We start from the raw sequence: 12,021 nt of genomic DNA on the forward strand, positions 1-12,021 counted from the left end.
ATTGGCGATTCTATTGATTCTATTCTCTTGAACAGCCACCATAGCAGTGTTTAGGAGCCAGAGCCCCTGACATCTTGGCAAATGTAAAAATGCTGGCTAATGCTAAACATAAATTCAGTAAGATACAGTAAGATATGCTGGTTCTTGATGTCTTTGGGTGTCTATTTTTTTCCCCCCACAATGCGTTTAAAATATCTGATCTGTGGCATGAAGGCTCTGTTGGTGAAAATAACTTAACGAACAACCACTTTTAGTTAGTTATGGCACTTGACCTCTTCTTGATGGTGTAAACCTTATCACCTGATCACTCTTGTTTATGGTTTCCTTTGTAACAAATTATGTTTTCATAAACACTGTTATAAAGACAACAAAAGAGCCAAGAGTCAAACTGCCCAACGAAATAACCAAACATTTGCAACATCTAAATCTGTTAATTCTCAGAGCTGTAGACTAATGAGAGAAATCAGAAGTCAGTCTGCTTTGTAATAAGAGAGAGTTCAAGTATTTTCAGTGGATTTCATCTAAGGCTATGGTCAGGTGTAGTTCTTGTGTTTCTCTTTCATTCTGCTTGTTATCATCAGGTGTCTTCAATAATCAAACAATCGTCACTTAATTAACCACTTAAGGACCTAATTAACTCTAACACTGCTTCAGTGTAACTTTTAACACCCTGTTGGTGGTTCCCATATGAACACCGAGCAGGGTTAATTTACCACCGGGGAATTTACTGTGATTGTTATTAAATAAAGGCTATTATGTGTATAATGTGTGTGTTTTTACCGATTGATAGTTAACGATTTTCTTAAACTCAGTATAAATGCAATAAATAGTTCCACAGCAATTTCTTATGATGCCCAAATAATAAATCATAGTTAAGGTAACATGAAACACATGGAGTCAATCTTTAAATATTAATCGACATAATTTGCTGTAGTTTTCTAAATGTTCAACCAATCAAAACTTTTTAGTTGAACAGACTATACAACTAGTTCAGTAAAGGTTGAGCCAACTAAAAAAATAACAATTCAGCCACAGTTGTGACTCGGATAAGGTCCAGTGTGGTTTATTTCTTTGCTCTTGGCTGACGTGGCGTTGCTATGGCATGCTTTCTGCTTTTCAAACACCTGAGAAGAGATGATACCAACCCCTCAGAGGACTTCAGATGATGCCAACCCTCATACAAAAGTTTAATCGCAACATATAATCATTGCAATTCACCATCTGTTTGATTACATGATGCTCTGATTTTCTTTCAGATTGCTGTAACAGTATAATTTCCTCATCTTCTTGTCTTCTTCTTCTTCTTCTTATTTTGATTTCGGACAACAGTCTCTATTGGAAGGCAATAGATGTGCATCGGTATGTTCTTATAGTAGCTTGTCACCCAGGGCCTATAGCAAGAAACACAGAAATCATCAGAAATCTTCTGGTTTCAGGTCTCGTGGATAAAAGCATGTATGTGCGTCGTGTAAATTGATGCACATAATGTCACGGCCACATGAATTTATCACAGAGACAGGAGTGTGAAGTGTTTTGCTCAAAGGCATAATAGTGATGATTTATGATACTTTGGAGTAGAAAACATTTACACCACAGCACCCCAAACCAAGGCAGACTATTCATTAGCTCATTTATTATTATTATTATAGTTTATATTTGACATGTGAAAGCTTATAAAGATGTTTTATATTTTTTGAGAGAATAGTTCAGGCGAAGGTTCATACTTCGCTGTCCGTTGGTTGAGACTGAGGAACAACAGACTTCTCCAGCGGATCCGATTCTCTTCTCTTCTCACTTGGTCCAGCTCCTGTTGTCTCTTCTCCTCTCGCTGAATGGTTTCCTTCAGGTCCTGTTCTATGCGGGCCAGCTGTACAACACAGATTATTTAACATTGTCTAAACGTCCAGAGTTTAGAAACACCAATCATGCAAAAGAAAATTTCTCAGCTAGTGCAAAATAAATCAATAATTGTTGCCCATCTGTCATCTGACTTTCTAGTAAAATGATACTTTCTTTTCTTTATTAAACCAACATTTAATGTTTTTCAAAAACTGATCAAAATGTATTACCTCTTCCAGCAAACATCTTTGATCTTCTATGTTTCTTTGCTGATCATTCAGTGTAACTGAAGCTGGTTCTTCTCGTTTCTGAACTAAATGAGAGCTCAGCGGTGGAAATAAACATGACCTGTAAACAAATTAAGATCTACAGTATCTGTATAGCACAAATCCAGACATCATTCAAACTATGTCATGACAAACTCAAGTTAAATTAATAAATAAATACAATACATAAAAATATAAATAATAAATAGATATTAAGAAATATTTGGGCTTAAGCAGTAATACTGGAAATATTGTACAATACAAGAAACAAACAACACACATGGTAACATGATTTTAGAGTACAATTCTTTTTTTGTTTTACTGATCTGTTCTGTTGCCATGACAACATAACAGCTACACTCTAAAAATGCTGGGTTGTTTCAATGTAACTTTGGGTCAAATATGGACTAACCCAGCTGTTGGTTTAAATTTTTCCATTCAATTTTTAACCCAAAAGGTAGGTTAGTCCACATTGAAACAACCCAGCATTTTTAGAGTGTAAAGCTAAAAAACAAAAACTGAAAAATGAACGTAAATGCTTTTATAAAATTCTAAGCCTCACATTTCTACTTTAAAATCATCCACAAATGGTCCCTATTCATATTCAGTGTAAATCTTGAATGGTAACAACTAGAAACAAAAAGCCTGTCAACAGTCCTGGAAAACATAACCAAAGAAAAATGATTTCAGTTAAAATAAATGCTCATCACTTTACATACCTCTGTTCTGTTCGTTCCATCTGCTCATCTGTTTCCATGTTCTTGTCTATAATGCTCTAACAAGCAAAATGAAATTGAGATGTAGCATTGATTTAAATGCATATTGTCTCAATGAGTATTATTGCTGCAATTATAAAATGCTTTGAAAAAACAAAAGCATGAGTGGATTTAGTCTGTAAACAATGTCAAACGTACTGAAGCCTGTCGTGAGGGAAACTGACACCAGTGTAACTCCACCTGACTGCAGGTTATTTACCACGTTCTCCTCTCATGTGCACATTCACAACACATTACCTGTGGGATCTGGAGGATTGTAATGTTTGATCATCTCTGATTGACAGGTATCGTGTCAGTGTTTGCTTCATGAAATAACATCAGTAAAATCATTATGGAATTATTTGATCTTTTTAGAGACCTGAACATTACTATTTATTCTTGTGTCGAATACATACATAAGCAGGTATAAAGCACTTAGCTGAATGACATGTACACAAATGGATTTCTAAAACTGTGACATTTATTTGATCAGGTGTATTTGTAAAAGACCCTCACCTGATTTTGAGTGTCCATTCTGCTCCTCTGTGACCTGCTTTGTCTTCTTCTCACTCGCTCTGCACCTTTATCTTCAGCATTGTTCTTCAATAATGCAACACTTCTATGGTTTCTCCTTCCTTCCATGACTTCAGGTTTCCTTTATTGTGATCGTACTCCTCCCATCTGTCCTCACATCTAATTAGATTCTTTAAGTGCTGCTGTCTTTACGCTTGAATAAGTCATAAGAACTAGCAAATTAATGTGCACATTGTGCAAATCCTGAGTGTTATTTAACATACTGCTTTTGTTATATGCTCATTGTTTTGTTAATGCATTTACAAATTTAAATGTAAAATTTGTCCACATTTTTTACGTTACCCTTGGGAAATATCATCAGGAAACACATTGTAAGCTTTCTCTGTTATGCTGATAATTCTCAGCTCTATATTTCTTTGCGGCTCGGTGAAACACACCAAATTGAGAAACTAATGGAATGCATAATCGATATAAAAAACTGGATGACGAGTAATTTCTTACTGCTAAATTCTGAAAAAATGACCAAATCTTATAGGTTTTCTTAATTAATACAGTATGTTCCTCAGCCATTTATTTGTTAAAGCGAGAATATCACAAAAACAGCTATTTGATTAGCTAGCCTGATAAGCGTTGTGTTGTGACAATTCAATTAAAAATATTATTAATACATTATTCTAATACAATCATTCCATTGTTAAATTTAATAATGAATTCATAATTATGAGCAGAATTGTAATTAAGTTTAAATGCAATATAAAAATGATTAAATACTACCATGACTTTTTTGACTATTGATACTTGATTTTCAAATTACAGTATTGACACTGACATATTTTAGCATTACAGTAATGAGAACATGTAAAGGGTTTAGGTGTAATTTCATAAAAATAATGTCAAAAGGCAAAAGAAAAAAAAAATACCAGGCTTCAATTTTCAGTGAAATAACTTTGTTTTCTATTTAAAATTTTTTAAGGTGAAATATGCGTCTTTTTCTCTGAAAAGGTTTTATGAAACTCACCCAGCAGTAGTGTGCTTCAGTTGGACATATCTTTATTGATGTATTACTGTGCATAGGCAAAACAACTACATACTGGAAAAATGCAAATATGAAAATGAAAAGCAGATTTGTCTTTTGGGAAACGTGAACATCTGAAGTGCTTGTTTAGACTGGATGGCTGGGTTGTAAGTGATTTCAATCAGAGATTCAGCTCTGTCAATCCAAGGTTGTGTCGTCTCTCCCCTGGGCAGCTGCTGGCCATGGGCTGGACTCTGGGGGCAGGTTGAATGGGTGGAGGAGAGAGAACATGTACTGATCCAAAAGCTCCTTGTTGAACAGCCTGGAGAACAACAAAAGAAAAATGAAATATAGCTGCAAGCAGCGATTACCGGAGTTCAAGCGCTTTAGGTATTTAAGCACATAAGGAAAAAGACATTACATATTAGTTAGCAAACCTGTAACCCCCTAAATCAATTATTAAAAAAGCTTTTTTGGCAAATCCAGGTGATAAAAATATCTTTATGTTTATGACTGTTATAGCGGCAGCTGTGGTCCGATCTCCCTGAAACTTTGCATGCTTGTTTAGAATCACCTGTTGCATGTGCTCAGCGGGTTTCGTGAAGTTTTGAGTTTTTGTTTTGGCTTTATAGGCTTTTGGGTATATTTGAACAGGCCCCTTTTCTAAAGGATCCCATTATAGCTTCACAAAGGGTCAATTTCAACATGTTATTGACAATTATTGACCTATAGCAGAGATCGGCAACCTTTTCAGCATGACGTGCGTGCCATTTTTAATTTTTCTGGTTAACCACTGTGCCAGTGCAACCCCCGTATAAATATGTATTAATATTCTGTCAGTGCTGCCACGCGACTTTTATTAATCGATACTGAATCGCTACATTATATTTCTCAGCAACGAGGGGGTAAAAATCACTGTTTTTAAAGTAAATAAACTCAGCTTCATTTTTTGTAGAGAGAGACAGAGACGCAGACAATTCTCACATCTCTCTCTCTCTCTCTCTCTCTCTCTCACACACTCTCAAAATGGCCATATTTGAGAGAAAAAAAAAAGTAGTTTGCATCACTGGATATATCTGTCGGTCATTTAACATTTCTATCGATATACTGTATATATTAAGAGCCGGGGGTGAAAACTTTTGAACAGGATGAAGATGTCCAAATTTTTCTTATTTTGTTGAAATATCATATTTTTCCATTTAGTACTGCCCTTCTGACGAGACAGAATATGCTTGCATGTTTCCTGGAAGACAAATGAAGTACAATTTACCTTGATCTTCAAATTAAAAAAGTTTTCACCCCCGGCTCTTAATGCATCGTGTTTCCTTCAGGAGCATCAGTGAATGTTTGAACCTTTTTTAATAGTTGTGTTTGAGTCCCTCAATCATCCTCAGCGTGAAAAGGTGGATCATACAGTTACTGCTGGAAAGGGTTCAAATATGCAAAAGATGCTGGAAAACTGAAGATTCTGCAGGACCTGGAGGATTTTTCTGAAGAACAGTGCTCAGTTTAACTGTTCAGAACAAACAAGGGACTCATGAACAACCATCACAAAACAAAAAAACAGTCGTAGATCATCCAGGTAACCACACACAGTAGAACCAAGGGTTCACAAACTTTTGAATGTGGGTATTTTAATAATTTCAGCTATTTTTTTGTCTTGTGGACTATATGTAAACATCTTTTATGGAAAATATCTTACTCAGGACAGCACTAAATAAAAAATAACATGCATTTTGTATGATCTCTCTTATTTTGGTAAAATTATCCACATTTTCACAGATTCTGCAAGGGGTTCCCAAACTTTCGATCCCCACTGTAGTTATAGCCATCTTTATGTTTTTTCCTTCTTATAGCGCCACCAAGTGGCCAATCTCTGGCGAAGATATCTCATTCAGTTCAGGAGTTATAGGCATTTTACTAAAAGTCGCCCTGCCCCCTTCAAATGTTTTGGCGTCCCTTTGCGACGGTGAGTCGAAAGTTAACTTTTTTTTGATAATTATTGATATTCACTCTACAGAGAATCTTTCTGCACTGGTTTGGTTCCGATTGGGTGAAAAACCTAGGACTAGTTAGCAAAAGTAGGTTTTGAAAAACATGCAAATTACCCGAAAATTTAAGCTTGATCGAATTTGAGGCGTACGTTCTGTCCGATTTCACGTACTTTCGATCGCTGTAGCGCCCCATTGATAATAATCAAATGATTAGCAGCAAATCAGATTATCAGAATGATTCTATTTTTAAATATATTCACATAGAAAACAGTTATTTTAAATTGTAATTTCACAGTAGTACTGTTTTTACTGCATTATTGATCAAATAAATGCAGCCTTTGTGAGCAGAAGAGACTTAAAAAAAAAAAATATATATATATATATACTTCTACTGACCACAAACTTTTGTACTGTTTTCACACAGATATGTCCCACCAAACTTAATGTTTCGAAGGTAAATATGTGAGGTGGACCATTGTCAAGCTACATGTAAACGCTGCAACTTCTTTGGATAAGTGTCCTTGTTACTGAAAAAAATCTCAACTACTGTTACGCTCCTTTATAACATAGTTAAAATAATTAATATTGCTACTTTTAGTCACTCTTTAGCAATGTAAACCACCCACCATTGGTTGAAAGATTTCACATTTGACCTCAACAGGAACCTTCATCTCCAGGCCGTCATCAGCATTGATGTGTGAACCAGTGCAAAAGCCCTTGTGCTTTAGCCAACAGAAAGAAAGGTTACTCTACTTACAGACATTTGAATAGCAAAGGCAATATAAAGCAAGTTGAAAGAGTGTTCTTTATTTCATTTTGATCTGAATCAGTTCTTACCGCTGACTCTGAGTCCTTCAGCTTGCATTGCGTGAGCTCGAAATCAGCAGTGCTTTTCTTGCAGTCAGTCTCTTGAATGGTGAACTCCACAAAATAAGACGGACCCACAACCCACTGCGACACACACAACACACATGTACGCATGCAGGACAGGACCAATCGATTGACTGATTTACTGGCGTTGACATACCTGCATGCTGGCTGCTGTTATATTCAGAAGAGCAAAGACATGTGGGGAAGTGTTCTCCTTGTTAAATTTCTGCAGGGCCAGTCTTGTGGTCTCAGATATAACTGGATCATCTAAGCGTTCTGCAGTTGGACAGTCAGGGCAAGTGTTTACTATCACTCGAGCTGCCACTGTGAAACAGTGAGACATAGTCAGCATATTACAAAGTGAATGTTTTCAAAAGTATTATACCTATGGACAAAGGTGAAAGCATTACATAAAGCCACAAATCTACAATCCAAGTTACTTTCAGTATCGACTGGCCCAATCCCAATTCTATTTTTTACTCCTACCCCTTGTCCCTTGAAACAGAGTGTCAAGGGGTAAGGTTGAAAATATTCCCCTAAGAATTGGGACACCACTATTATACCGTCACACGTCATCATTAGGGCTGGGCAAAAAAAAATAGATTTTTCGATTGTTTTTTTTTAATGACGTCGATTCGATGTCGATTCTCAAAAGCCGCGAATCGATCTTTTACGGTTTTTATTTAAGCACACATTTAAAACAAGATCTGATTCATTTGATTCTTATCATTAGTCTTCTCCACTAGGGGCCCTGTCATACACTCGGCGCAATGCGTCACAATTTTAGTAGAAAATACGCCTCTGGGCGGGTCAACATCGCACGTTCACATGGCTTATTACACACAGGGACGTACAGCAGCACACAAATGTCAAATATTAAAAAAATAAAGGATTACAATGTATGGCCGGTGTCCTGCAGAGTTTAGCTCCAACTTGCCTCAACACACCTGCCGGGAAGTTTCTAGTATGCCTAGGAAGAGCTTGATTAGCTGGTTCAGGTGTGTCTAATTGGGGTTGGATCTAAACTCTGCAGGACACCGGCCCTCCAGGACAGAGTTTGGGCACACCTGCTTTAAAGGTATGTGACAATTTGTTGTTATTTTTTGTGTAACATATCAGAATATTCCATTAAAGTAAGAGAAGTTAGTGCAGTCACAGCATACCTTGTTGGATGGTGCAGTTGTAATTCTTAACTTTGATGGAGCTCTGAAGGGAAACAAGGGATGCATCACACGTCCCGAACACCTAATTATAGATTAGATAACAGTAAACATTTATAACAGGATATAAATGTAAACTAAAGTATATTAAATAAGTATTTGACTTAGCCAGTGAAGTTCTAATGGTCTGGTCTATAGAGTAAAACACATACCGGTAGATTACCAATCCCCTTCACAGCACAGGATTTCCATTTTTTCCTGCTGATCACATGGCATTCTGTTTCCAGAACATCTATCGTCAGGTGTAAATGGTTCACGCCTTCTGCCTTTGTTAGGTGCAAACATGACATTAATCAAACTACATGAAATAATGTTTCAATAACCCAAGCGTTACAATGTTATCTTCGTTGCATGTCTTTTCAGATTTCATGCATAGATTCTAGATCCAACTCCTCCCATCTTACATTTACCTAAACCTACACGTCTCCACCCCCTGATCCCTAAACCCACCCGTCTCCACCCCTTAAACCTACCCGTCTCCACCCCCTGATCCCTAAACCCACCCGTCTCCACCCCTTAAACCTACACGTCTCCACCCCCTGATCCCTAAACCCACCCGTCTCCACCCCTTAAACCTACACGTCTCCACCCCCTGATCCCTAAACCCACCCGTCTCCACCCCTTAAACCTACCCGTCTCCACCCCCTGATCCCTAAACCCACCCGTCTCCACCCCTTAAACCTACACGTCTCCACCCCCTGATCCCTAAACCCACCCATCTCCACCCCTAACGCATTTGGTGAAAAAGAAAAACATTTACACATTTTCATATTTTAAAAATATCTGATATTTGGATTTTTTACATGGCAACGTAAATTCAGATAGCATGTTTTTTTAAATTTAAATGACAAAAACCAATATATCTGGTGAAAAATATAAATGTCTTACATTTAAAATGATCAGATAATAATTTTTTTGATCATGTACATGTAAAATCAGTATGCATGCCAGATTTCAGTTCTATAAATCAATATATTTGTTTATTTATTTATTTATTTTTAAATCTGATAATTGTATCTTTTTTTAAGGGGGAAAACAGAAAATTTGACAATTCTGAGGTCCAAAGGTAATAATGTATGTAAATGTATTTTATATCTTTTAAACTCTTTTTGAAAATAAATATGCAAAATTAAAAACAAATAATAATAAACATATATATGATATTTTTCATATAGATTACATCTTTTTTCTGCAGTTCTTCCAGTGCTGTTTGTTCTTGTTTAAAAAAGATACCACTAGCAACTAGATTGATGCCTCTGGTCTCCTGTGCCTTGAACCAACTGTGAGTCAACATGAGATGGACTAGGACTCAGGCTCTAATGGGAATCTGTTGATTTAGCCTATGTGTTATTGGAATGTATTTGTTAGTGCTGGGTGCACTTTCAGTACACAGAAGTTCATTTTAATGCTGCAGCATGCAGTTCCCTCCACCATGGGCATCAATCAATCATTCTTGTTGCTTAATATAGTGTATTTTAACATAACAGCATGTATGAACCCAAGAAGAGGATCAGATAGGAAAATAATATATGTATGAAAAGTTATAAAATCAGTATTCAATTTAGTGCTGTCAAACGATTAATCGTGATTAATAGCATCCAAAATAAAAGTGTGTGTGCTGTGTATATTTATTATTTATATATAAATACACACCCATGCATGTATATATTTAAGAAAAATATGCTATGTTTATATATTAAATATATTGATATATAATATAAATAATATGAATATACATATATACATGTAAATATTTTCAAAATATATACTGTATGTGTGTGTCTTTATATATACATAATAAATATACACAGTACTCACACCTATATTAAATAAACAAAAACTTATTTTGGATGCGATTAATCGCGATTAATTGTTTGACAGCGCTAAAATAAACGTAACATATTTTTTCTGAAATATATACATGCATGTGTGTGTATTTATATATATATATATATATATATATATATATATATATGTATAATAAATATACACAGTACACACACACATATATTATGTAAACACAACTTTTATTTTGGATGCGATAAATCGTGATTAATCGTTTGACAGCACTAACTGAAATATATTCAGGAAACATTTTTTGTTTGAAAAAAAAAGTAAATAATTTGTAAATAATTCAACACAATTAAAGAATAAACAAAGTAGTTTAAAATTTTAGATATGAAAGACACAAGATGCTTTTGAACTGATTTTACCATTTTAACTCTACTTAAAGGGATAGTTCACCCAAAAATGATTTGCTCATCCTCATCTTGTTCCAGATCTGTATGTTTCTTTCTTCTGCTGAACAGAACAGATGATATTTTGAAGAATGTCGGTAACCAAACAGTGAACGTTATTTTTGTCTGTACTATGGAGGCTACCAGCAACTGTTTGGTTACCAACATTCTTTAAAATATCATTGTGTTCCGCAAAAGAAAGAAACTCATATAGGTTTGAAACAACTTGAGAGAGAGTAAATACTTTTGGGGTCAATTATCCCTTTATCAATCCCTTTTTTCCATGATTTCATACAAGTTTTTTCCTGGTAATTTGAAAAAACTTGCTGTTTTCACTCAAAAGCATCCATATACTAGTATCAACACTCACCTTTATGTCCTGTTTGACATCATAAAGTCGGTTGAGTGAAAGGACATACCCTTCCTGTCTGTCTGCGTTTATCTGCTCTAGGGTGTCCTCGGCGGCCTTCACCACAGCGACGTCTTGGCATTCAGCGGCCATGAAGGAGGCACTGCCGTGCTGCCAGAGCACACACACCAACAACACCAAGAGCAAAGGCTGCATCCTCATCTCTGTGTTTCTGGAACACTTTTGCTAGAGATCCGTGAAAGGGATGGCAGAACAAAAATACAGTTCAACTCTTACACAAAGCACTGAACTTTCACCCGCAGCTATCAGCAAACACAGTCTTTATCTGCTACTGCTCTATATGCTCCATGCTAGTAAACAGTGATGCAATACAGGTCAAAACTACAGAAGGTCTACAATACAGGTCAAAACTTTACTATAGTGAAGACTTGAAGCTGACACAGCCCTCCTTACGCCTTCCATTAACGTGTGTCATATCCAGAACCAATAATTGACCAATGAAAATATCCTATTGGGTTTTTGTGTGATGCTAAGACATGGGTTGGACTAGGCCTGGGCAACATGACAATTGTGAATTTAGCATCATAATTGTGTTACATTGTTTATTGCAGCAAGTGCAGCTTTTAGTGGACAGGACTGCTTAAGTTATTGGCACATTAGAGTGAAGAATCATGAATGAATGAGAAAGTCAACAGCAAGACTTGTTAAAAGGGACAGATCACCCCAAAATAAAAATGTACTCTCCCTCAGGCCATCCATCTAGGTGATTTTTTCTTCAACAGTAAAGAAGATTTTTAGCATCATGGCCCTTGGTGTTAGCAGCTACCAGCACTTGAGAGTCAAAAAATGCATACCAGGCAAGACAAAATTAATACCTGTGGCTCCTGACGATTTATTGAGGTCTTATGAAGCCCAATTTTA

General features: G+C 36.1%; 1 protein-coding gene across 1 annotated transcript; it reads right to left on the reverse strand.

The window, feature by feature from the left end:
* Positions 1-3,918: 3,918 nt before the first annotated feature.
* LOC306874534 (fetuin-B-like) lies at positions 3,919-11,380 on the reverse strand. Its single transcript, XM_079424660.1, has 7 exons — positions 11,101-11,380; positions 8,646-8,759; positions 8,437-8,518; positions 7,431-7,597; positions 7,241-7,354; positions 7,030-7,125; positions 3,919-4,731 (listed from the first exon to the last, which is right to left on the reverse strand). The coding sequence occupies exons 1-7, from the start codon at positions 11,299-11,301 to the stop codon at positions 4,591-4,593; spliced, it is 915 nt and encodes a 304-aa protein (XP_079280786.1). The 5' UTR covers positions 11,302-11,380; the 3' UTR covers positions 3,919-4,590.
* Between the last annotated feature and the right edge of the window lie 641 nt (positions 11,381-12,021).

Source organism: Barbus barbus (assembly GCF_936440315.1).
Source record: "Barbus barbus genome assembly, chromosome: 9".
Classification (NCBI taxonomy): Eukaryota; Metazoa; Chordata; class Actinopteri; order Cypriniformes; family Cyprinidae; genus Barbus; species Barbus barbus.